At 47.8% G+C, this 27,928-nt stretch overlaps 1 protein-coding gene across 1 annotated transcript in view; it reads left to right on the top strand.

Annotated features, from left to right (window-relative positions):
• Nucleotides 1-27,928, top strand: part of LOC144103389 (uncharacterized) — a 107,886-nt gene that overhangs the window by 17,253 nt on the left and 62,705 nt on the right. The window contains exon 4 of the mRNA XM_077636121.1: nt 3,185-3,476. Coding sequence (XP_077492247.1) covers nt 3,185-3,476 — 292 coding nt within the window. The remainder of the gene's footprint in view (nt 1-3,184; nt 3,477-27,928) is intronic.

The raw sequence follows: 27,928 nt of genomic DNA, 5'->3' as shown, positions 1-27,928 counted from the left end.
CGTTGAGCGCTTCTGCTTCACCTCCAGGTGTGCCTTCCTCGCAAGCAAAGCATTCGGCCACTTCCTGAACATGGTATACGTAAGCGATGGCTGTGCCACGGAAAAGATGTCGATGCTCATTGCAAAAGTTGGTAACAAGGACCACTGTCCAACCGTCATGAAGGCAGCCAATAACTCGTGCCGCCGCAATCCCCATAGTGAGTACGAGAGAGACATTAGGCTCGACATCCCGGAGTCTCCGATGTGGCTCGTCACAGGTAAATCTAGAGAGAATGCTAGCACGTGGGGGCACCGTAACGCTATCGTCGGCAACTTGCAGGGGCGACCGAGACCCCGGTGCGCCGGCTTTGCTGTGGCCATTTTGGTAGAAAACGTCAGCAAGCGATTCGGGAGTCTATTATAGCACCGTGCTCACGAAGAAAGTCGATGCCAAGGATGACATCGCGAGAACATTCGCGCAGAACAAGAAAAGTGGCGACGAAGGTGCAGCCTCAAACGTAACCCGGGCCGCACACATACCGAGCGGTGCGACAACCTGTCCGCCGGCCGTACGTATGTCGGGGCCTTCCCACGGTGTCGTCACTTTTTCAGGGCAGTCACAAGCCGTCCGCGAAAGAATGAGGTAATCAGCGCCCGTATCGACCAACGCGCTGAGCTCCAAAGTGTCGACGAGAACAATGATGTCCAAGGAGATCCTGCCTTCAGCGCAGCTTGTCGATGGCTGTTGGGATGGACTCAGTCGGTGCGGCGGCGGAAGCTGGTCGGCGACTGGGGTTGAGGGGAAGGGGCGATTCGGCCGACGTGTAGGGGAAAACTGTACGGCTATGCGGCGTTCAACGTCGGGGCAAGTTGGTCGGTACGGCGGTGGAAGCTTTGCGGCGGATCGGCGTTCGGCGCCTCGCCCCCAAAAGTCGCCGGAGCTAGTTTTCCCGATGAGGGCTCGAGGAACCACGTTGGGCTGAGGCATAACGGGAATCAGAAGGCGAAGACAGGCGTGGAGGAGGCGAGAGCGACTCGCGGCGAGGAGACGGGCGGCGGGGAGGAGGCAGGGAACTACGCTGGCTGACGACATACTCGGCGATGTCCTGAGGGTGTTCTCCAGGTCGCTTACGGAGACTGTCCAGAGAAAATTCGCGCAGACCCATTTCCCGATGGGGGCACTGCCGGTAGAGATGGCCGGCTTCGCCACAGTGGTAGCAGAGCGGGCGTTGATCCGGAGTGCGCCAGAGACCAGTCTTCCGCGGTGCCTGGCGCCGATCAGCCCAGTAAGGAAGCGGTTGAGCAGCGTGCATCGCGACCACTAAAGGGGTGCAAGGCGAACGCCCAAGAATTGTGACTGGGCGGCGCACGACGTCCACGTACGTGAACGGCTGAACAGGGGCCGGGTACGGAACGGGAACGCATGGGGTCCTTCACTATTGCATCCCTCACGGCCGGATTCGCTTTTGAGACGTTAGCCCCAAATATACATACGATCTATTTTAGACATAAGTGTGAGCATTCAACAATCTGGTACCTTTGTTAGTACAGTGATGTGTGTCTTTTATTGCCTTCGGTCTTATAACCGTCATGACAGCTCTTATTAAAAGTTGTAGGGGTTCAACGCAGTTAAACCGAGTAGACATGCAAAAGCAAGTATTCATTCTTCGATTGGAGGGTACACTTGGCTCCGATTTAAGGATGTGACGTGTTATCTTTATTGGGTTTATTCTCGTATATAAAAATTTTGTCATTCTCTACTTAAGATTTACAGATGATGGAGAGTCCCCATCCACTACCAGCGCACGGGTGCCGCGGTTAAGCGATGCTCCTCTGCACTCGTACTTGTCTCCTATCAAGAAAACTAGTGTGAGCAGACGTACTTGCTGTTGGGCTAGTTGGTTCATCATAAAGTTGCATGGCGCAAGGGAATCAGCTCAGGAATGCACAGATACAGAAAGAGCGCTTCACAGCGTCACAGTACGAATTTTGCTACCCCTGTTTCTCTTCCCGAGCAAGCTCTCGCGCACCGGGCGCGACGCTCCTCTGAGTGACTCTGCTCGGGTGGCAACAAGACTTGGTAGGCAACAGCACAAGATCTCAGGACCATACGTACATACGGCGGCAAGATTTTTCGTCGGTGTTGGCGACCGCATGAGTGATTTCGCTATAGTAGGATCTACCTCTAATCATACTATCAGGAATAGTTATCGAGGAGTTCAGGTCGGAAAATTCGTTCCTTAATACATTTACAAACTACAGGAGTGTCAAGGTCAGAAGAATAAGGAGGACGTTTATACATACAGTGGATAAAGGTCATGGAAAAGCAGCAAAAATATTTGGTTAAATATTAAGTTCACCGTGAAGTACAAGAATAAGCAACTACTGAGCTATTGCTTTCAAGTTTATAATTTTGAATAAATATGCGACATATGTTGTGAACAAGAACAGCAACAAAGGGAGCAGCAAAAAGTGGTCTGGATTAGTACACTTAAAGGCCAGTACTCCTCAATCGCAGTTTAGTACAGAATAGGAATAAATGTTCCGGTGGAAAAAAAGGAAGCATTCACAATACCTAAAGACATGTTTTAGTGCGATATGCATATGTTGTTGCAAATTTTTCTGGAATTCTGCAGATGTTAACAGGATTTGTAATATTTCATTAACTGATTCAAGCACCTCATACACCTTAAGTTCGCTATAAATTTTCCTTAATTGATTTCATCTTGGACGAATCCTTGCATTAGAAGCGTACTATATTTTTTACTGCAATTGACTGAAGAAGTGGCACTCATGTTTTTAAAATAATTGTTTTTTTGAGCCTCAAAATGATTATTGATATTTTTTTAGAAAACATACCGTAGTGGCAGTGTGCTGAAATGAAGAACGAGTGTGTCAGCAATTCTGCCTAAATGTTTAAAAGTAATAAGTTTAGCGCTAGATTTTGCATGTTTTGGAGATGTTGAAGGTGAGTAGCTGAAGTGTTGCTCCATGATCAAAAACAGTGTTTCAGTTGGCCGTGAATGAGTGCTGTGCAAAAATTTATCAATGTGTCTGCTGGGAAGTGAGGAAGTACGGACTAGTTTTTATCATTACTTCAAAAGAAGAACGTCATCTCTATCGAAACAATTTTCGTATGCCTATCAAATTTAATATACGTGTCTCAAAGGCGGTCTCTAAACTGGTAGTTTCGTCTGTCATGCAGCCGTTACCGCCCCGGACATCGACCCTGGCGCGCGGCAGCTGCACAAGGATATCGTGCGACTGGCGATGGTGTTGCAGGGCAGCGGACTCATGCCCGGTGCGCGACCCTCGGAACTGCGCGAAGTGTACCTGGAGAGCATTGCTGCGCACACGGCGAGCTACATACCACGCCTGCACTCCCCGGCCGCTTCTGAAGCCGTGGGTGATGAAGCGGAGCATTCGGGTGGCGAGAGGAACCTGTTCTGGGTCTTCCCGCCTGTGCAGGTCTTCTTCTACCTGCACAGCTTCTCTCAGTGCGGAAGGATGGGCAGAGCGCTCCAGGGAAAGGTTCGTATTCGTTTATGTTTCCTGAACAATATCTACTTTTATTTAACAAAGCACGCCGTCGTGTTAGTTGGTTCTGCATGATTGCTTTGAATAGAAACTCAGTGTTGTTTGTATACGACAGCCGCAAGTCCATATGACGTGATGAGCCAAAGCCCACTCGAACACTTCATTCCTGCGCACTCCCTCCTTACCGTTCCGCACCCTGACCCTGTAGCGCGGGAAAGCATCTGCTTGTATCGAACTAGCACTGCATGAAATGGGTTCTCTATGAGCGACACAGACGAGGTTTAAACCTTTGTTATTTAAAATTTAGCGCCTTCGCCATGCAATAACGAATACAATAGGTAGTGTACGAAAGCAGTGCCGTGCACGCATCTGCACAAAGCATGTAGAAAGGCATGCGAAGTCCCATATTGCACTGATTGCACTGAGGCCTTTTTTTGGTACCCTTATTGGAGTCTCAAAAGTGGTTTATTTCCATGTTTTAGTTTCCTTCCGTGTGCTGCAGCCTTCTTAGCCGTCAGCAGATCTGTCTTTTCCAGGACGTAGTTCCGCATGTAGGTGTCAGTGGCAACCCACAAGATGTTGTATATCACTGTGTATGGGTGACGTCTGTTCAAGCAAACATCCTAATGTTATCCCCAAACAAGTGCTTCAGTAAGCTGAGGAGAAACTCTCTTTGGCACCGTTTTGAATGTAGCTGTGCGGCATTCTCTTTCGTCGTCAATGTTTCCAGCATCGTTTCAGTGTGCAGAATAGCACTGATTACGATAGGCCGCGCAAATTTCAGCACTCATCTTGTTAGTCTTTTGATTAGGCAGTTTTATTGCTATGGAACAACCCTGTGCTCTCTTTCGAGGTTTCTTCTGTATGCTGCGCAGGGAATATTCTTGAACGTGGCATGGACGAAGCAACCTGCTATGTACATATTTTCGGCTGAACATACTTGCTTTAATATAATGTCCTCCCAGCTAACCTTAATGTTGTACTGACCTTTAAGTAATTTCCGTCACATGCAATGAAGCTGGAATTAGAAAGTTCTTTAATGTCGGGAAATGCCGATGTGTGTTGAAGGCACAGTATGGTTTCAGACTCGTATATCTGCTGAACAGAAATATGATGGTTTTATTCAACAAGCCGGCGGTATCTTCCAAACCATTCCCCGAACTCACTTTTTTACATTTCCTGGCCAAGAAAGGTTTGAAATTCAATTCTTGGAGGCAGCCTCTGCTAATATTATCAGTGCATATGACGTCAGCCGGAATGCCGTGTTAGTTTCCGCTGTCAATGCACAAGTACAGCCGGCACTTAAATCACGCAATACAAACAATCATTTTTTATTCTTCTTGGAAATTATGTTAGGCCATTCCGTGTGTCGAACCAGTCCACCAAGTCACCAAGAAATTGAAACTGCATGTCGCTCATGCTTCTGACAAGTTCCTGATAAATATTTCTGAGGTGTCGGGAATTTTATTGGAATTTTTATTTTACAATGCAGGAGCACTTGCATATTACTACTGTTCACTTCGCTGTGTCAGCAGCGTAGCGAAACTAAGGTTTCGTGGTGAATCTTCAGGGCTAGTGCTACAATTGGGCTGATTACTTTTGGTGCAAGTTTCGCATTTTTAGGATCAATATTTGTAGGGTGCAGCACCTTTTATGTGCGTCCTTACGCAAACTTGACAGTTTGTGTCGCTCCGAAGTAAACAGGTCCGAAGCGAAGCTTTTTGGTCTCAACCTTTCATTTAGTATTTTTCAACTCAGGATAAATAAGACAAGTGTGTGCATTTTACTTATTCAGCCAATTTTTTCTGAGGTGTTTTAATATGTGTACCGGCTCCACAACACACAAAAATAAACAATTGCCCAGATTCGCCTGTTGGCTAGAGATACACAATGTCAAATGTGTTTTACTTGGAAAAGAATGACAATCCATCTGAGAGTCAGCGTGAACATTATGACGCAGAGAAGTGGAGGGACACATTGAAACACGAAACACAGCGCTAACAACATTTAAAGAAAAAAAAAGAGATAAATCGAGCGGAAATATATAGAGCGGTTAGGGGCGGAAAGAACGATCGAGAGGGGAAAAACCGATGGGAAATGGGGCCGCAACAAAATCAATAACAAAACCTTAGAAACTATGAGGGAACATATTTCGACGGGAATACGAAACCAGTGAAGCCAGACAATCTGAGGCCGCGTTACACCTCTGAGCGCACGTGTGCTGGTAACCGGCAGATAAAAGAAAATCAGTCGTGAAAGCAGTCAAAACATAAGCTCTAGGCAACAAACCGGACACTTAAAGAACCTAATGCTGCGTCGTAAAAACAAAAAAAGAAAAAAAATTGCGCCAACAATAACACGCAGAAACGAACCTAAAGGTTTGTACTATGAAGATAGACAATTGTAAAAACTTGTAAAAACCTTCCCTTCCTGGCTTCAAGCCACACTAGAGTAGAGTTAAAACCAATAAATGGCAACAGTAACTCGGCTACACAGGGTTAAAAAGGCCAGAAACGTGTTGTGGTGACTAAAAAAATATAGAATCATAAAAACGATGGCGAAGAGGATTCTAAGAACAAACGGGACGAAAAATTGACCGGTTTATCAGACAGGACAAACATCATGCAGGTATGCTTTTTCTTTCGTAGACAGTCTAGTAGACGTGGTGGTTATCCAGTTCATTCCTTTCTTACGGATGGCAACAGCTTCGATGATCTCCCAGGCCAGCCTGTCTTTTTTTCTTATCCCGGGGATCGAGATGTTGTCTAAGTTAGCTGTGCAAGGGTGCTTAGGCTGGCGGCAATGAAGAGCCAGGAAGCGTGACGTGGCAGTTGCTCCTAATGAATTTGCGTGTTCTCTAACTCTTTCAGTGTCTCACCTGCCGGTCTGTTCGATATAGCACTTACCGCACGTGAGAAGGAAATTATAGGTGACCCCCTCCTCGAAATCTGCGTATATTGCTGGTGGTTGACTGCGCAGCTCATCCTTTGATCTTCGTTGTTGACTTTATAAGATTCACCGGTTTTCTGGTGTCTCCAACACTGGTAATACTGTGCTGAAAATACATATTTTCGCCTCAAAAGCCCCACTTTTCTTTAGCGTAACGCAAATTCTTCCGTGAAACACCTGGTACATGAGAAGCAAAGCGTAATCCCAATAGGTTGTTTGGATCAGCCGCGCAAGGTCGCGTGATTTTCACGTCGCGACCCTTCAGATTGGTCGTAATGTTTCCATAACGCTGAAGGCAACGCCGACACGGGTCCTTCTGCGACACCGGGGCGTTTATTGCTGGGCGTTAAAATTTATGTTCAAAGTGCATTTTTCCCCTCTGCAGATCGCCATCTGCAATGTCGCACTCCCGGCTGTCAACCGTTTTCGACAGGCTTTCAAGTGCGGGCCCCAACATCGCCTCGTCTCAAACTTCACCTGGCCAGAAATCTCGAAAGCGTCCATCATCGAGCCACCCTAGTTTGCGCGGTTCCCTACCTTTCCGAGTGTAATATTATGGGCTGTGGGGGTTCCTTTTTCTCCGATTTCTATATATCTTACAGTGTTGCAATTTTTGCGCTAATGTGGAAAACTTCATGCGGGTAACTTTTTTTTTTCGCGCGCTTAGATTTTCGTTGCTGCATCGACCTTCTACTTACGTGCCAGGAAAAGTGCTTTTTGGTTCTAAATTATGCCTTTTTCACAACTCTCACAATTACGAGGCATCCTTGTGGGCCTGGTTCAAGCACAGATGGAGCGCTGAAAGTGTATTTCTCGCCATTAAGGGAACAAACCGACGGAGTTCTCCTTGAAATCAAATCAAATCAGTTTTATTTAAACATCCTGCGATTCCTAGGGGTTGGTATTTGTTGACAAATACCTTGAGTTGGTATTTGTGACAAATGCGGTATTTAAGGCGCGTTCTTTAACAATCGTGTAGAGATATTGGTCTTGTTGAGGTGTTGCAGCGAACTGTTACATTCCACCGTTGATATCAGTCTCACTCGGTTAGCTCCCAGTTCTTTCTTTGTGTGTGTGTGTGCCATTAGTGATGTTAATATTCTTACCATTTGCTACTCCTTGGGTACTGACGCTCAGTAGCGCTATTATATTCACATGCAAATCAAAATCATTCATTCTATGAGGTCAAGGTGTTGATTTGCTTTTCGTGACTGCTGTGAAGCAAAAAACGACATCGATGTCAAATTTATTTGTTTTTTTTTCATTCCTGCCAGCAGCGTATGTTGTAATTCTTTGCATGGCAGTGTGTTTCCCGCGCATATGCAACTCCGACATTTTCCCCTCGAGCCGATTTCGCGCTGTACTGTGCAGATTGCCGTCATAGGCAGTGCGTTGGCTGTGCTTTATACTAATGCAACAAGAGCCAGAAGTATTACTGTGGATGATACAAAGACATTATCAGGTTTGCAAAAGCGCTTAGCAGTGCTTCTGGAGTTTCATTGATTTTGAAGCTTTTCAACAAATATTGTTGACTGCGCTGAGGACCTTGTCTGTTGAACTAGGTGACGGCTACTTTCGTCTACGTTATCTGCGGAACGCTTACAGACGACTACTCAGTGTGCATGCAGATATCAGTGGAATTTTGAGCCCAAGTTCTCAGCTCTGAAATTTTTCATTGTGTCTTGCTGTATGGTTTCTGTGCTTGGCTGTAATTGTTTTTACTGTTACATAAGCAAGCGACGCTACTACTCAAACGTGTTGTGCACTAAACTGTATCTTAAAACTCTTAGCATATAATTGCGTGTCACTACTCTTGTCAGACCTGACAACTTTTTTCATGTAATGTAGACGCTCTAAATAAACACTCAGAAAAGTAGCTTCACTGCGTTCATATCAACTAAGCTAAATCCATGCCAGTTGGCACGCACAATTTTCTAATATGGAAGGTGTACGGTGTAGCGCGAATTTAGAAACACCGAAATACTATGGCGACTTGGTCAGAACGTTTGCACCGCTAAAATACGAAATGGCCGAGGAAACTAACTTCGACTCCAGCCCACATCAACCAAAGTGAACAGGGCCTATGGGCGGAGTCGCAGTCTCCTATCCCACAATCCGGGACAGCACTTGTCTATCTGGACAAATTATCCATCATTTGCGCGTGATAAACCTTTGCCAAGAGGAGGAATATCCGGGGACGAGTAAACAGTTCTGATTTCGGATGATGGCGGGATTTGGAACGTTAACTTGATTATCCGGTGCAGTTTGGCTGCTAAAGAGGATTCGATCGGTCTATTTACAAAAGTGAGAATTAGCCAGATCAGCAGACCAAAATTACGTGTTTTTGGAGTATGATCAGAGAGCGACGTGGAAGGCTGTGTTGCCAGGCGTTGGGGCTCTGGAAAGTGTCATTCGAGGTACAGGTTTGACTCATCTGAAAAAGTAATAACACAATTGACCAACACTGCAGAACCAGCATAAATGTTTTTTTCTTCGACATATATACTATCTGCACCCGCGCGTCGTCTGTCACGTCTTGTGCATGTTGAAATGCTGCTCCTCACAGATACCATATTCGAGAAACAGGACAATCGATAAGCGTGAGCCTGAATAGGCACCAGCTTGACATAGGAAGGAACATCCCGAAAGTCACTTTCAGAACATAATAACGCTGTGAAAATTTCTATGAACTTAAGGTATTCATTCTCCAATAAGGCTTCACGTCTGCAAAACATACAGAGGCATGCTAATCCACAGTAATGTCTTCAGGTGAAACTTACAATCTTTGAGGTATATTCCACAGCTCATCCAATTTTTGCGCCTGCTCACATCAAAATAGCACGAGGGAAATCTGAAGAAGCACAGGTAATCGGCTCAATCGTGGAAATGATTTACTTCACTCTGGTCCTACATAGCATCGGCCCTCGACAATACGTTCTGCTATTGGTACGTCGACCCGCGCTGCTTGGGATGGACGCTGCACCAGCCTTTCCCGTGCTTCACATCGCCTCTCCAGCCTTACTTTCCTCTTGTTCCGGTTTCATTGTTTCTCCGATTTTTTTTATTATTGGGCATAAAACTGCCCTTTGGTGAAATGTTCAGGGAATTACCCATGGTGGAGTAGCTTTGTAATAAGGGAGCTTTCGTTTGTACCCGTGTGGCTGAGCTTGGGTGGATTCCAAAGAGTAATTATTTGCTTGCTACAAAACTGGGGTTTCTGTGCCGTTACAAGTCTCCGGCCGGGCCCATATGGGCAGCCCTCGTGGGACCCATTTGAACAACACATGATGAATACATGCGGGTTCGGCATCTAGTGCCTAGTTGCGCCCCGTGCAAGCTACGCAGAGATTACTCCAATCGGGACATTTCGCACCTATATGGATAGCCGAATTTAGGCCTCGCGCACTCAGCCAGAATTAGTGAGAGCGCCTTCAATACCGAAACGGGATCGATGGGGGTTCAGCAGCGGCAAGCCTCACTTGAACTTGCCCAAATATTTTGCAAGGTGGTTGTGGTCGGCTTTTATGGGCTGTTTGCGCTGCTTCATTAGAACAATGCGGGTTCTGCACGAGCCAGCTGAGTTTGAGATCCCACGCAATACAGCAGCAAATGTCCGTGGTGTGGAGAAAAACCCACGTTAATGCACATAACGTGGGTGTGTCAGAAAAACAAGGATCTAGCTGCAATAAACTAAAACCCGAGTGCAGAACAGTGGGAGGGGATGCTCTCCAGCGAGGACACGGCCGTCCAGCGCGGATTGGTGCGGAGAGCCTACCTGGCGGCATACCTCAGTGGAGCCCTGGACCAGGGGACCCAACCCTGTTAAGACGGGCTGCAATAATTCATCGGAAGATGAAGAAGACAGCCCGCGACCGCTAATAACACATTTTATTAACAAATATAAATAAAGTACTTACTCCTCCTCCCAGTTGTCCTGTGGGTCCCTGGGGAGCCGAAAAACATGCTTGAATTCCTGGCGCATCACTCTATTCTATCGTCCCACCGAGACTTTTTTTGTAGCACTTGACGCACATGGGCTACTCACGCTAAGTATTGAGCTGGCCGAAATTTTCCTGATAAAAGCGTTTGCGAGAGCTTTATTTTGACAATGGCTCGAAATAAAGGCAGTAGGATTGGGCTATGTGTGCATTTCTTACTGTAATAGAACGTTGAAAGTTGCAGGCGGTCGAGGGCATCTCGTAAGGCGGCGCAGTGTTTCCTGCTTTTTGTGTAGTAATTTTGCACAATTTACACGAGTAGGCATGTCAAACGTGTAATCTTCAATAACTGAATATATGTGCTAAAATATATTACGTGAATAAGGTATCAAAAAACCAAAGCGCACATATTAAATATTAGGTAAGCCGAAGAACAGAGAGCATGATAGTATAGAAGCACAATTGAGTGCTAAGCGCCGCTACGTCACATCACGAGCCCTCAGTGGCATTCCGACGGCAGCCCCTTTTATCTGGCCGGTTTTTCCTTAGCAGAGCGTGGAGTTAGGTTGCATATGCCCTGAAATGCCAGAAAAGGGGGGCAGATATGGGCAGCATGAAGGCAGCTCGCTTTCCTGCGCCGCTGCAGCCCGTGGAGGACTACAACAATCCTCTACGGGCAGACCCTTTAGTGCTATAGCCCAGGTTATTGTGCATCACGCTACATATACGTTGCATCTACCGTGAAGTACACCAGGAAGGACCGATTAGTGGATAAGGCAGGCACGCCCGCTGCCCAGTCACACCGCGGCCCCCATTGAACCTACAGCGGCTCTGTGCGGGTAACCCCACTAGGGCTAGCCTTATTTATTACGGCATAAAACCACGCTTTTGCGTGGAACCTGCCCTCAAGAATCCCATATGGAACCCATGTATAATGATCGCGTACAAGAGCGCAGAACTCATGCTCACGTTGATGGCTTGCGCGTTGTCGTTGTCGGCGTAACCGGCAAAGCTATGAAAGGAATGAGCACGGAGAAAGGTGAAAGTAGAGCCATAGCGAAGTGAGGCAGTTGGGAAAGATCGATATCGTGGAGGAGGGTTAGAAGAAAATGTTTTTCGAGGAAAGAAAATGGCGGCACTTTCTGACATCTCGATGCACACGCCAACCACTCCTTATGTGAAGGGATAAAAAATGGAGTGAAAGAAGAAAAAAAATTAGTGGACGCTTAATCTTCGCCTCTAAGAGTGGAACATGACAGAGTATTGCAGCATTGCCAGGGAGTCCACGGAACGTCCTCGCCTATTCGCTGCAACACGTCGTACGCTGGATAATTTAAGGAACGGACGCCTGTCTGACATATCTCGGTGGTCACCCAGGGAGGAAGAACTGGCGGGGGCGGCTGTAGAATGGAGTGCGATGAAGCATATCCCCGGAGAGAGAGACTCTTTAATGAAGAAACAGAGAATTTAGCCGGCGTTTCAATATCGCTGGCATGCTACTCTGCGTAGGGAGGGGAATTTGGGAGATAAAGACTGAAGGAGAGCAGCGTGGAAGAGGTGGAAAAAAAACGAAGATAAAATGCAGCCATGAAATGGGTACTAATGATGCAGTGGCGAGTATTGATGTAACCTATGGAATGATAGTGCATAGTCCGACGAATGGGCTGACGAAGTTCACTGCAAGAAGAATGCATGAAGGTAACCTGCAAGTGAATTTAGAGCGTATCTAGATGTCCAATGTCTTTTAAATATGTAAAAAGAAAGTTCAGTGCAAGTATCTGTTGCCTGAAGCAGGCTAAGGGGCCTAAAACTTTGTCCATTGTTAGGGGCACTGGGCAGAGCTTCTGCATGCAATGTTCATAGTACGCACGCTCGTTAGCATACGCAGGGCACTCAAGCAGGATATGTTCCACAGTTTCTATCGAAGCACAGTTGTCACAGTGCGGACTGTTCATTTGTCCAAAACGGTATCGCAGGCCATTTGTATATGCAGCATTCATACGAAGTCGGTGACAAAGTGTTTCGAGTTGTCGAGGAATTCAGGGTGTGAGTCTTGATCGAAGATGTGGGTCGATTGAGTGAAGAAATTGGTACTCATGTGTCGGCAAACTCCAAAGCCGATACGTTTCTTCGTACGCAAAACTTTTAGCCATTTGGGACGCATCAGATTTCGTGAGAAAACTTCGAATGTATCTCTAATGTTGATGGCCCTTACGGGCCGCTTCATCTGCTTTTTCATTAGCCATAATGCCACAGTGAGCAGGTACCCACTGAAATGTTATGCAGTGGCCTGCGGCAATAGCTAAATGATGGATATACCCAATGTCCAGGGAACTGGCTGGTGATTCGTTTTCTTCAGCAGGATGGCCAGGATCCCCGGAGTGCCCACGTTGTGTGTGTAAGGCTTGACTTTAGGCGGCGAGCATCGCGTCGTTGCTGTACCAGCTAATCTACTGTATTTAGCTGCGCATGTTCTTGGAGCGCGACGATCGGGGTAATGCGGGGAATGCAAGTAATGACCCTCATTGCCTCTCGATTAACAGCTTCTAGACGATCCCATTGAGCCCTCGTCAAATGCTGGATTTGGGCTTGGTAAACGATGCGCGGTTGCACATCCGCCCGCACCAACTGTCCTTCAACATGAGAGCGGGCTCCGCCTGTTTTAGGAGCAATGAGTCTAATCACACCCAAAGCAAGAACTGCTTTTTTTTTAGCCAGAAAAAGCCCAGCAGTACCTGTTCCTGACTCGTGTATTTTGAAAACCAAGAGTTTTACGGTCGAACTTTCTTGAATTGGAGTTCCTGGACTTCCTGATAGATGGAGATGAATTGGTGCTGCAGCCGTTTACAGCGCCCCCAGCGGTTGGCGACTGACACGAACGTGGTTTTGGTGACTGAAAGCTGCAGACCAATTGAAGAAGCAAAAGCCGATGTAATATCTATGGCTCAATGTAGGCCTGCTGCTTAAGTCATCACGTCGTTGTGAGTGCTCCACACCGTTTTGTCATCAGCATACAAGCAAGGTGGATAAAAGCAAAATTAAATAATGTTGGCGATAACACCGATCCCTGGGGAACGCCGCGAAGAGGCACAAATGATCCGACGGCCTCACCCCTCAGGCGTGCGGCAAAATGTCGGCCTTCAAGGAAGGATTTAACAAAATTGTGCACTCTAACGCGGAAATGCAGCATGTCAAGCGATTCCAGGATGGCATCATGACTGATATTACCGTACGACTTTTCAACGTCCGTGGCCAGTACAGTACGTACATTGTGGCTGCGAGTTGAGGCCAGAATTGATGACGCCAAGACAGCCAGCCCAGCTTCTGTACTTATGGACGTACAGAAGCCAATTTTGGCGGGATGGTAGAACCCATGGTGCTCAAGCCACCACGACAGTACTGTCGGCAAGAAGTTTTTCGGTAAGCTTGCATAATGTTGGCGTAAACGATTTAGGCCGGAAATTTCCGAGGTCTGTCGGTGACTTCTCCGGCTTCGGTATGGGGATCACAAATGCCGATTTCCAGGTTTCTGCTACGACGCCTTCAATCCATACCTTGTTAATGCTGCGAGTAATTGAGGCAGTACAGCGGAACTTAACGTGTAAACCTCGTAGTGAATGGAGTCAGGACCGGGCGCAGTGTTCCCACGGGCCGTGTCAATTGCTGTAAGCAACTCGAGCAATGAAAATGAGCTTGCAATTCCCTCGGCGTCTGCTGTAGTTGGGAGCTTATCGACATTTGCAAGAATGGCAACCAAGGGGGCTCCTATGACCCTTGGAGGCAACACATCATACTTGGGGAAAAACTTCCGCGCTACCTCTCTGGCGAAATAATCCTGAGCTACGGTAGCTGCGAAGCATGTTGTGGCTGCTGCGTCTGGACGAAGGGAACCATGCCCCATTGCACGAAACGTTCGCCAGGGAGCATCATTCGATGACTTTTTCGAGGACTGCTCACACCACGCATACCACTGCCGTCGCTAGAGATCGCGTTCTTATCTGCGAGCCTTGGCAGTAAGGTAATTCAGCCTTGTCCGTGCTTGCGCAGAAGTCGGGTCTCGGAAAGCTGCCATCTCCGCTTGTCGGCGAGCAGCCCAAAGGTTAAGCAGACCCACATCCGGCGCCGGCCGATTCACGTCTGTCCAGGCGACAGCAGCAGCCTTATTCAGCGCAGTTTGTATGCAGTCCACAAGTAGTATTGATGATTGCAGAGAGAGATCTTCAACGGTGGTGCGAAACGTGTCCCAATTGACAACAGAACAGCTAAGGCGTAATCGGCGGGACCTTGATGGATGGAGGCCGATGATGATAGGATGGTGGTCACTACCCCAGTAGTCTGACTCCAGGTGCCACGATGGAGTCCCGGGTCCTGACCACCACGTAAGGTCCGGAGCATATGTTGGATTGCGAACATGGTGCACAGTCTGCGTTGCTGAATCTTTACGGTTGAGTGAAACAAACAGCGCATCCGCGAATGCGTCCCGCACACGCCTACCTACCACGGGGGCTTGAAGTGGGGTACCCCCAGACCAGATGAGGGGCGTTAAAGTCACCACCGACTAATACAGGCCACTCTGGATACTGTCGTCGTTGAGTTAATAACCACCCCAGATTAATGCGGGAGGGAGCTGCTTCGGCGGGTCTTACATAGTATGACACGACCACAACAGTTGCCTCGGGAAGCTTCACAGTCACTGCGACTACTTCTTGATAGGAGATGCACCAGTTTTTCTATAGAGGCGAACATGAGGAAAACGCGCATCAACGTACACCGGCGCCTTTCCCGGAGGGGCAACAGTGCGCACACACGACGGTCGTTCCTTGAAGGAGACATGTATCCATTAAAGCCCGGAATGGATGGCAAGGCATTGGTCTCCTGCAGTAGCAAGGCCCAAACCTGGACCTTGTTCATGCGAAGTCCATATTTGAGCTTTCTTAGCTATGTGCCGAGGCTTCTGCAGTTACACACACACACACACACACACACACACACACACACACACACACACACACACACACACACACACACACACACACACACACACACACACACACACACACACACACACACACACACACACACACACACACACACACACACACACACACACATATATATATATATATATATATATATATATATATATATATATATATATATATATATATATATATATATATATATATATCAACTGTATGCGCCGCCCCGGACGCTCAGTGGTTGCGGCACTCGGCTGCTGGCCCGAAAGACGCGGGTTCGATCCCTGCCAAGGCTGTAGAATTTCAATGGAGGCGAAATTCTAGAGGCCCGTCTGCTGTGCGATGGCAGTGCACGTTACAGAACTCCACGTGCTCGAAATTTCCGAAGTCCTTTACTACGGCGCCTCACATAGCCTAAGTTGATTTGGGGCATTTGCAACCTTATATGCCATAAACCAAACTATACACTAGCTGATGACGTCATATCATGTCACACATTTTGCTTCCAAAATTTGCATCACTTTTGCGGACACGTCAGCTGCCGATGTAGCCTCATAATTCTTTGCGATTTATAACCATTAGTTTGGAACAACGTAGATTCACTTCGACCTGCCTGCTATCCTTCGAGAAAAATCTCGTCGCCTCTAGCATCACAAATAAAGCGATAAAGCCGCGTGCCACCGGTGTTCAACACAAACAAATAACCATTACAAAACTTATTACAAAGAATACAGCCTACAAAGCTTACAAACGAATGCGGATTGTGTCGTCCACCGCATGAATTTTAAGCGCAATTATTCTAGACACCATTGACAATATTGTAGTGTGTGCTTGTAACCAGGACAAAGTCATAAAGTGTAGCGACATGTTTGTAATTATTTCATTATTTTTTCAGAAAGAACAATTTACATTACTGCGCCCTGTTGGAGTTTGAGACACTGTTAAGAAGGTATGTAAAAGGACTGGACTTCAGTTTTTGATTAATTAATCGTAAAAAACTTTAGTTTTTGGATTTACGCGTGAAGTTATTTGTGGACAGCACGTCAGTTAGGCGCACGTACCAAGTGCTCAAAAAAAATTCTTGCCTCAAGTCTAGGAAGTCTATAAAGTCAATAGTACAAGCATGGTTTTCTATTGCCACGAATCAGCGTTTGCTAAATCGTGTGCCCATGATCTGCAGGCCAACTTTGATAGCCGTTTTTGGAAAATTTTACTAGGTAAGATTACAAGCGCCATCGTGAAGTTAAGACAGTGTCAATCGCAAGTACGCGTGTGCGCGTGTTTAGTGTTGTGACCGCGTTTAAATAAATATATAAATATATAAAAGTCACACAAACTTCTAGCCTCCAGAGGGACCCAAACCGTCACCACCGCCAACAGATCAGCTTTGATGGCCTCAGCTGTAGACCACTCGCCCATCCCCACAGCGTTTCAACGCACGGGCTAGATTGGCATGCTCAACACCGCAAGCACTTTTGTGCACGTGTGCGCTAAGAGGACGTCAAAAATTCATGGCGCACGCACAAGTTTTTGTCTATAAAGTGTCTGGAATAAATCTGAAATGCTTCGGCTAGTGATTTAATATAAATGATGTGTCATTTCAACTCGTTTGTGGAGGCACCGATCCTGGACCTTTTCCTTTGTGTGTGAGTTGCGAAGCGATAGCAAGAGAAAGCATACCAAAGAAAAGATGCGATATTCCTTACACATAAACATCTGCTAATGAGATTTGTGCCAACCAATTATTTTTCTATTCGCGGTAAGCTTTGTGGGTGCTGACGGCTGTTGCCAAACCCGTCCGAAAAAACAAGTGGTCAGGCACAACAAGTTCGAAGAGACGGGAAGTGAAAGTACCTTTGCGAGTGGAAGTTTTCCGCCACCTGCATAAATTAGAGCACATAAAAGAACTCCGTTGTGAGCGGTTTGGTTGTACCTTTCTTTTTCGCCCACGGAAAAGGTTGCCATACCATGCCCTCCTCTCTCCGGCAACGAAATACGTAGAAAAAAAGCAAACCCGGCACAATGTGCAGCATACATGAGGATTAGTACATGAAATGTCACTGCCATGTGAAAAGACTGTTTCGGTCAATCTCGCCGATGTGAGGACAAGCGGCTGTAGAAGCATGAATAAAATTTATATCATAGGAAAAGTGCACTTTGTGGTGGATTGCTTGTCTTGCTAGCAGTGTGCGCTATATTACGACAGTGCGAGAAGTCTACGCAAGAGTAAGGACAAGACAAGAAACTGCAACTCATAAAAAGACAAACAGAACAAAAGAACGACAAAGGAGAGACGCTCCTCCTGCTTCCTATTGGCGGTGTTGTTTCTGTTCACAAATAATACGCACAATGTAGGCCAAATTGTTATTCTTCTAAAGTGAAAACGGGCGCGTACATAAACTGCTGGAAGCGTGTCGAACAAATAAAGGGAATAACGAATGCATAAGCGATGCTTCAGTTATCATGTATAGATTGGAACGCGGGCTTCAGTCTGCCACAAGACAAGATGTTTCTTAATGAGTCTGTTACCACTATGTTTTCATTTCACACATTAGTGCATTATGTGCGCGCAGCTAATATACAGCATGATTCTTTGCAATAAATCGGTTTTGACTGCTCCGTTTTTCCGTGTATGTGCGCGTTTTTCTTCGTTATGCAAACGTGCATCTCTCGCTTCAATTGTGTCTGAAGATTTAGTTGTCGAAAACCTGAGAATCATCTTCCTAAGGTGAGAGGAAGAAACGCTAAATACCGGTGAGCTTAGGTGACCACTTTAAAGTACGTGCCCACAGAAGCATGTTTGCTCAACGTAGCAGAGGCGTAAACCTCCAGCGACAAGTAATTCTGCTGGGAACAGTGTTCACTTGACCGACTAAATCCCGACAGTGAGAAAACAAATGAACAAGAAGTTTCAAAGGGGCACTAAAATTATCCAGCCAAGATATAAAGGTTACACTATGTATTTTGTATTATATTTAAAAATACTTCAAGTGCAATAGTTCTTCCACAAAACAGACTTACACATGAATTGATAAATAATCACTCCCTACACGAGGCTACAGGTTGGTTGAAACAAATGGTCTCACGGAGAACGTTTGATCTAAGCTGCAAAGCTTTTCTGTGCAAAAACTTTGCATTCTGGCTTTGTGATAAATAAGGTTGCTTCAAGAGCTGCAGGTACCAGAGCAGAATCATCGTTCCATATTAATTCCCAGTCAGCCTTACGATGCCAATTGTGACTCATTCAGCAAAAGAAATAAAAAAGCGCTGCAGTTAAGAAAGCATTCCTGAACTTTTAGCCACCGAATAAGAGTCGTGTTACAGAAGCCTGACATTCAATTATAATAAACAGGCTATTTGCGCTCATGTGATAAATTCTCTTTGCCCCAACTTGCATCACTGTGCGGGTTTCAAAGGGCCTCAGGGCGATACATAGATTCAAGTATTCGTGCTAAATGCAACAGTTCTTTTTAGTGTTTTCGAAAGCATTTGACTGGGTGCGCCACTAAGAGTTCTTACTGGGTTTATTGCATTCGCATTCGAATTGCATTTGCATTATTGCAACCTCGTGTCAAATAATTAACTTTCCTGCCACCTGTTAGTGCAGTTAGTTTGCTCACAATCCGTCAACAGGTAGTGATCAAGCCTCATGGTCACGTGAACTAGTTAGACGCCCTTGGTTGGATTACACAGGACTGCTCGCTCACAACGCCGACTACGCGGAAGACCACGAGGCCGGCTTTTTGTCGACAAAAAGAACGTTGACAATATCCTCTTTTTAAATGAATCACTGCTCGAAAGATGTCACGTGTCGTTGTGACATCATTGAAAGCTGTCCACAGTGGCATGCAGTTATGTGCCAGCCTGCCAAACCGGTGTCCGTCTATATGAAGAAAAAGTGCATGGCTCATCTGCCACATTAAATTTCCTTTTCCTGAGGGAAGCTAGCGTCCGTCCGTCCGTGCCGCAGAATAACTGGTCGTCAACCTGCAACATAAGGGATGTGGAAACCTGTTCACCGTGTTGTGGCTAGCATGCCACCATGGCAGGTAGCAAGTGGCGTAGAGAGGTCACTCGAGGACTCTGACACATCGTGACGTCCGCGCAGTTACTACTAGTCGAGAGGGTCATGACGTCATCCAATCACAGTGGCGAGTACTTTGAAGAGAGCAAAATTTCAGCAGAATGAAAACAGTTGCCGAGAAGGAATCGAACCGATGCCTGTTGGGATTCAGGTAGCGTGACTGGGCCGGAGAAGAGACGAAGACGATCGAAGAAAAGTTGGAAAACTTTACACAAGGACTATTTACATTATGTACAAGTACGGGCAACTGGGAGGGCTCCTCAGTAAAGAGAGCTTCTTAGAAGTCGGGAGTCTCTGATACCTCTCAAGAAGGGGGCTCTCTCCTGGCATCAAACCAGCAGCTCCTTAAATACTCTTCGTATTCCCCAGATCCCTAGCTGGGGAATACAGTTCGAAGAATGATGTCCAATCACACGATGGCACTGATGGTAACACCCACTGCAAGGCGGCCCTGATGTTTCTTCGCAGCTCAGTCGAGGGAAAGAGAACAGGACCCGGTCACGTTGTCGTCCCCGCGGCCTCCAGGTGGCCGCACACGTGCATCCGGAGGGCACCTGCATGACACAGGAATGCAGGCTGTCTCCCCGCAGGTGTCGAAAGAGCTTGTACTGCTGACCGGAACGCGGAGGCTCTGTCTCAGGTGCGGCACTCGGGCAATTGTTCAAATTCAGCGTGACTGTAGGGGACCACACGGATACCGCACTTCGTCGTGGCGAGGACCGGAACGAATACGCTTATGGTCGTCGCTGGCATTCCTGTTGAACACGTGGGGACGTTATCGTCGCTGCTTCCGGCATTCCTGTTGGAACACGTGGGGACGCTATTGTCGTCGTTGCCTCTGGCATTTCTGCAGTCACGTCTCCCACACAGGCCTCACCCGCCCTCGCTGTGGTCTTCAAGGAATCCTCCCCATGCCCCACTTCGCCGAATTCCACGGCAGGAAAGCAGCGCGATCACAACAGCACCCCCACCGCCAGATATTGCGCCCGGAAGATGAACTGCTCGCACGTAGCTCGGCTGACTGGGCGTGCCAGGAACCATATGCTCTTTGGGAGTCTTCTGATGACCTTCAGTGCCGAAGCTCGGCATCGCTTCCCCTCGTCAGATGGCCGTTTTGGTAAATTCTCTGCAATGCTATCCAAAAGGGATCACAGACGCCAAACCACACCTGACAAAAGCACGTGCCCTCAGAACGCACTCATCCCGCCAGACCGAAACTCAGGGCCAAAACTGTACTTATCAAAAACTTCATCTAAAACTTGAAAGATCAAATGGTTTGCCTGAATGAACTCTTGGTGTCTCCCGACGAGTAGTATTGACAGGGCACCTGTCCAAGGCGTGTGCTCCTGCTAGAGGCGCACTTGGATAGGAAAAAAAATTCGCTAAATGAAATCAGGTTGGTGCTTAGAGGGCACGCGGTACGGGAATAGGTGACTTGATTTGGTCGACGTGGCGTTCAATTTTCCCCGCCCCAATACCTAGAGTCAAGGTACGTTACACCACTCACTCTTACTTATCCTTGCCCGAAATAAGGAAACGTACTCCTATGAATGTTACCTGATTATGAACAACATTACTGCGAAGAAAGTGGGAGATAAGGGCTCTCCATTAGGAAGAGAATATGAAATAAACCTCCTAAACTACAAATTTGGTGGACATCCCCTTTTCTAAAATCTTTACTAGCTAAAAGGCTCGGCTTAGCCCGTCGGCATTTGTTTGGAGCTTGCCTCTCTTGTAGCGAACCTCGAAGCTGTGGTGCTGGAGTGCCAGGCTCCACCTTAGTACACGACCATTTTTGGGCGACATATTGTGCAGCCAAGTCAAAGGGCAATGGTTCGTTTCTACTGTGAAACGGGACCCGTAGACGTAGCATGCCAGTTTGTCTATCGCCCAAACGAGGCATGCGCATTTTTTTCAGACGTGCTATACGCCTCTTCCCGCGCGCTGAGCTTGCTGCTCAATTAAAGTACAGGCCGTGTGTGCCTACCATCGCTTTCCTGGAAAAGAATAGCGCCTAACCCGCGGTCGCTGGCATCACATTTTATGATGAAGGGTTTCGAGAAATCTGGCGCAGCCAGTTTTGGGCGCTCGCTTAGGGCCGTTCTCAGACTCTGAAATGCCTTCTCTTTCTTTTGGTCCCAAGAAAGATTGGCAGGCTCACTTTTTCTCAGCGCGTCTGTCAGGGGGCTGGCTAAATCAGAGTAGCCCTTTACCTAATGTTGATAATAGCCTGCTAGGCCAAGAAAAACCCTGAGTTCCGATTTTGTGGTAAGGCGACGGTACTCCACCACGGCAGCCACTTTAAATTCTGCAGGTGTGCGTTATCCTCATCCAACCACGTGCCCAAGATAGATCACTTCGGCGCACCCCAGGTGGCATCCCCCCCCCCCCCCTTACCGTTAAGCCAGCCTCAAGCAGTCGGCTCAACACAATACGCAGGCGTTCACTGTGCTCCTCCCAGTTTTGTGAGAAAACGGCCACGTCGTCATGGTAGGGAAGATCGAAACCTGAAAGTCCCCGCAGCACTTGGTCCATTAACTTTGAAAAACAGTACGGAGAATTTTTCAAGCGAAGGCTCAACATTACAGGGCGAAACGTGCCCGAGGGGGGTCACGAATGCTGCGTACCTGCTGGCGCGCTCAGTTAGTTGCACCTGCCTGTAACCACGAACTAAATCCAGTGTGGATATATATTCTGATTTAACGACTGTTTCAACCCTCTCCTCGATGTCCGGAATAGGGTAGGTCTGGTCCACTGTGATTGAATTCAGTCTCCGATAGTCCACGCAAGGTCTCGAATCATTGCCTGGAATCTCTACAATAATGATTGGTGACGTATAGTGACTTTCACAGGACACTATGACGCCAAGTTCGCACATACGGCGGATCTCCGTCTCAATGATTTCTTTTTGTCTTGGAGAGACACGGTACGGTTTGCTCCTGATGGGCTGTTCGCTGGACAGCTGAATGTCGTTTTCGACGAGGGTTGTTTTTCCTGGCTTGTTTGAAAACACCGCCTCAAAGTCGCGGACAACGTTTTTCATGTCTTCTCGTTAATTTTCCGACAAACGTGGCTCTCCATCGATTGAATTTAGCAGCTCATTCGCTGCCTGCTCGTCCTCATGTATGACATAAGGTATGTCTGAGATCTCTTCCTCTGGCATGTTCAGCGCCATGTTAACCATGGCCTGACGCTGCACATAAGGCTTCATAAAATTACTGTGGATTATCCGATTATGTTTGTTCTTATATTTGACCTCATAGTTGGTGTCCGAAAGCTTGGACACCACCTTACTGGCCCTTCCCAATGCACCTCAAGCTTGTTCCTTTTTGACGGACGCAGCAACATCACCTGGTCACCAGGTTGAAAGGTGCGCTTGCGTGCCGATTTTTTGTAGTACACTTTAGACAGTGACTGCGCTGCTCTGACATTTGCTTCCACGAGGTATCTGGTTTTCGCAAGTCTTTCCAGTAGTTTCAGGACGTATTCCACTACACAGGGATCCTCTCCGTAACCCTCCCATGACTCCCTTAGCATGCGCAATGGGGTCCTCAAGTCACGCCCGTAGACTAGCTCAGCAGGGCTAAATCCTGTGCTTTCGTGGGGGACGGATCTCATTTCAAAGAGTGCTGCTGGAATGCAGCCTTCCCAATCCCCCTTATGCTCAAAACACAGAGACCTAAGTATCCGCTTTAGCACTGAGCGCATACGCTCGACAGGATTTGACTGGGGGTGGTGAATGGAACTGCGGAATATTTTAATCCCACACCGTTCAAAGAACGTTATTGTCAAGCAGCTAGTGAACACGCTCCCGTTATCGCTTTGTATCTCTGCAGGAAACACCACGCGAGATAAAATTGACAAAAGGGCGTCTACAACACATGCGGAAGTTAGCTCCTTCAAGAGAATGGCCTCGGGAAATTTGGTTGCCACGCACAGTGAGTTCAGATTGTAGCGACCGCCAGAGTTGGACGCTGGCAGTGGGCCGACAGTGTCTATTACAAGACACCGAAACGGCTCTGTAATTATGGCAGCAAGTGTCATGGGTGCTTTCCATTTATCCGTCGACTTGCCGACCCGCTGGCAGGTGTCGCAAGATCTAACAAGCTGTTCTACATCTTTCCAGCAGCGAGGCCAGTAATATTCGAGGGCTAATCTAGCTTTTGTTTTCTTTATGCTCAGGTGGCCCGCCCATGCATTTCCGTGTGCGAGCTCTAGAAGCTGCCGCCGGTAGTTCTCAGGCACTAGGAGTTGCTCATATGCGCGTCCCTTTGAGTCGCAGTATTTCCGGTACTGAAGGCCTGATTTCTCATGAAAGCTCAACTTCTTTCAGGCGACTCCGTCGCTCACCTTATTGCTTAGAGCTCTTAACGGTGGGTCGTTCTTCTGCTCTGCAATAAGTGCTTTCCTATCAACCTTAGTCAACTCCTCCCAACAAGTCGAAGCAGGTGTTAATGTCGAACCCTTCGCGTTGGATTCTGTTGCCCCATTCTGTACGGAATCGGCACTTCCTTGGATTTCATGAGCTACCGCTTGTTCGGGAACACCTTCATGGTCATGCTCATACGGTTTAGACGGATCAGTTTTTATGCAAGGATCCCCCGGCTGGTCAGGAGAGTGGTCGGTGCCTGCTCATTTATCGGAACGCAGTCGAGTTTCTTTGCGAGCTTTCGCGCTCGAGCACTTGTTAGCGCCATGCAAGCCAAGCCAGAGGTGAAAGAGAAACCTTTCTCTATCAGCAGCTGCTTTAATTTGTTCGAAAACAGGAGGGCAAGTGTGTCGGCAAGTTTGCGCTAACTGCGGCTTCCGTGTCTAGCCTTCCAAAAGTCCGCGCTAGGGTCACCTTCGCTATAGGCAAGCATACACTCTATTCTACGGCAACCTGCTTAATCCAGGCGCATTCGCCGGTGTAGTCCGTGGAGGAAACACAGGACGGGTGAGCAACATCCATGGTAGTCGCTGAATCCCGCAGTGCCCTGAATTTCTTGCCATTTATAACCACGTCCCGCATGTATGGCTCCAGCAATTTAAGGCTTTCCTCCGACTCTCGCATGCACGCGTACGCCATCTTTTGCTGTTTGCAGTTCACTGAGATGTGACCCTTCTTGTTGCAATTATAGCAGACAATGGGCTTTCGCGTTTCAAACGCGCAAGCCCCAGGTGCCTGCTGTTTCGTTGAATCGGCAGATTTCGGTGACTCCATCTTGTTTTCGCTACCTCCTCCTTTTGACCTCTCTTCCTTTGTTCGGCGATCCCGGCGTGCTGGTGGCACCCTTCAGTCGGGGATTCTCTTTAAATAGGTTTCTCCCTTTCCTAACCTGTTATCGTGCCCTGCCTTGCTTTGGAGGTTTCAGCGAACGTAATACTCGTCTGCGAGCAGTGCTGCTTTGTCTAGGTTTATATCTGTTAGCCTATCTTGCAGCCATATCATCAGGTCTTCTGGAATCGCGCTATAGTACTGCTCTAGTGCGATGCACTCCAGTACCTTGTCATGACTTTCGTGCACCTCAGCGGTCTTAAGCCACTCGTTTAAGTAGACTTTAAGCCGGTACGCGAATTCAGTATGCGACTCATCGCCTTTATTTGCCTGCCTGAATCGCTGACTAAAGGCTTCAGCAGAAAGCCGGTACTTTCTAAGCAGTGCGCTCTTTACCTTGTCGTAGTCATCACACTCTTCCCCTGAGAGGCGAGCCACCACTTCGGCCGCCTCGCACGGAAGGAGAGGAAGTAACTTCGCAAACCAAGCGATCTTGTCGATGTGCACCTTCTCGCATGCGCGTTCGAAATTTACCAAAAATAGTGCAATATCGCCTCTCACGCGGTATGGTGAGACGAGATCCTGCAATCTCTGCCTCCCTTGCTCTTCTACGGAAGCTACAGGGCTAAGACGCGCCATATTCCCTCCGTTCTACGCGATTTCGAGCTCCTTCATTTTTTGAGCATGTTCTCTCGCTTTTTACTCTGCCTCACGGAACTCCCGTCTCTCTTGAGCCAACCGAAGCTCTTCTTTTTCTTTCTGCTCGCACAACTCCCGTCTTTTTTTATCTTCTTTGCGTCCAACAATCGTTTCCCAAGCCTCGTCGACCTCCTCAGTAGTCACCTCCTCATGCCGCATAACCTCGAGAATTTCTTTTTTTCTTTTCGCAGAACCTAGCGAAATCCCCAGCTCCTGGCAAATTTCGAGCAGTCCCTGCACGTTTAACTTCTCCATCGATAGTTCCACCATACGTTAGCAAGCCCACTAAATCAAAAGCCCTAGCTTGATGTGGACAAAGCAGTTTCCCTAAATCAATTTTCGAGACAACAGGAATCCGCCCCTAGACCTGCGGTCCGGCGAAATGAATGGAAAACATTGGGCACTCACCCTGCCAATTTATAGCTGACGCCTTTCAGTCCCGTAGCTGCCGAGGTCCGTTGGAGCCGGTAACTTCACGTGGACGTCCCACAGCTGCCATCGAGTTGTTGGGATTCAGGTAGCGTGACTGGGCCGGAGAAGAGACGAGGACGATCGGAGGAAGAAAACGGGGAAAACTTTATACAAGGACTGTTTACCTTATGTACAAGTACGGGCAACAGAGAGGGCTTCTCAGTAAAGAGAGCTTCTTAGGAGTCGGGAGTCTCTGATACCTCTCAAGAAGGGGGCTCTCTCCTGGCATCAAACCAGCAGCTCCTTAAATACTCTTCGTATTCCCCAGATCCCAAGCTTGGGAATACAGATCGAAGAATGATGTCGAATCACACGCAGGCACTGATGGTACCACCCACGGCAGTGCGGTCCTGATGTTTCTTCGCAGCTCGGTCGAGGGAAAGGGAACAGGATCCGCTCACGTTGTCGTCCCCGTGGGCTCCAGGTGGCCGCGCACGCGCGTCCCGAGGGCATCTGCATGACACAGGAATGCAGGCTGTCTCCCCGCAGGTGTCGAAAGAGCTTGTACTGGTGACCGGAACGCGGAGGCTCTGTCTCAGGTGCGGCACTCGGGCAATTGTTCTAATCCAGCGTGACTGTAGGGGACCACACTGATACCGCACTTCGTCGTGGCGAGGACCGGAACGAATACGCTTATGGTCGCCGCTGGCATTCCTGTTGAACACGTGGGGACGCTATCGTCGCTGCTTCCGGCATTCCTGTTCGAACACGTGAGAACGCTATTGTAGTCGTTCCCTCTGGCAGTCCTGCAGTCACGTCTCCCCCAGAGGGCTCACCCACCCTCGCGGTGGTCTTCATGGAATCCTCCCCATGCCCCACTTCGCCGAATTCCGCTGCAGAAAGGAGGCGTGAGCACAACATGCCCTATAAATCACTGCAAATGCAATTTTAAACGTAGGTTAAGTGTTGTCGAAGTTCTTCATTTTTTCCTTTTATTATTTGTAATTCTAAAGTTGCCACTTCTGCATAAAACTTGTTAGTAAGAAACTTTATGAAACGTTACTGAAATCCGGTTATGAGTAAAGAAGTCATATAAATTTCAAGCGTAAATATTTTGAAACCGAAAAAAAATCGGCGGTGGGTTAGCTTTGGTTAAACCTGGAGTGACGCGATAGCTACAGCTTGGCTGAGTGGAAGTTGGTCACGTGACAAGCCAAGTGACGAACCACGTGATTAGCCACGGCGTCGCACCGCCGGCAGCAGCTCCGCACCACGTGACCAGCCACGTGACATCGTAGTGGCGCAGCCACGCTGAAGGCTCGGAATGCTACCGTAATGTAGCTATGGCTACAAAACTTCACTACGCTAGGTAAAGCAGTCGTCTTGCAGGCCGCAGAATGACCTTGAACAGCCTTCAGCGCAACCACGTTAGCCCTGCGTCCCCATTTGTGACACGGTTATGGTGTCGAGCCCTTGCCCCTTTACCAGGACCCATAACCTTTAGTTAAATTTCGACTTCTGACCATTGAGCTTTGAAACTGTGTGACCTTTGTGTTGACATTTCACTCCTGACCTTAAGAACGTCCAATGGGGTTATGTGAAGCCACGTGATGGCATCTGATGGGGGTGTCGGAAGACCATGTGATACCACGTCATAGCCACGTGGTCGTGTTGGTATATATTGAACGGCTGTCGCGCCCGTGTGGCGCAGGTGCCATGGACGAGCCTCAGACGCATTGCAAGCGTCCTTGCTTTTCGCTTGAATTCCAGGGTTAGACAAATTCAGCCACTGGCAATTTTTTCCGCCACCTACAAGTGGAAATTCGAGTCAGTATTGGATGAGAGGCCTGCCTCTTGAAGAACACGACCGCGCACCAGCTAAGCTCCTCGACATGCCTGAAGCAAGTGGTGCACATGCATTGGCGTCCTAAGCGGGTGATTCGCAGTGAGGAAGTTTTTCCGGCTCTGGAATCTTCTCACTTCTCACTGGTGGCGAACGGCATCCTTTTTGAAGGAACTTGCGAACTTTTAGCCGGTTCATTAGTTGCATACTTTCATCGTATGACTCTTCGGCAACAGAATCCTTTTATTTATG

The sequence above is a fragment of the Amblyomma americanum genome, chromosome 9 (genome assembly GCF_052857255.1).
Source record: "Amblyomma americanum isolate KBUSLIRL-KWMA chromosome 9, ASM5285725v1, whole genome shotgun sequence".
Taxonomy (NCBI): domain Eukaryota; kingdom Metazoa; phylum Arthropoda; class Arachnida; order Ixodida; family Ixodidae; genus Amblyomma; species Amblyomma americanum.
The sequence above is the reverse complement of the archived record's forward strand: the minus strand, read 5'-3'. Positions and strand labels throughout refer to the sequence as shown.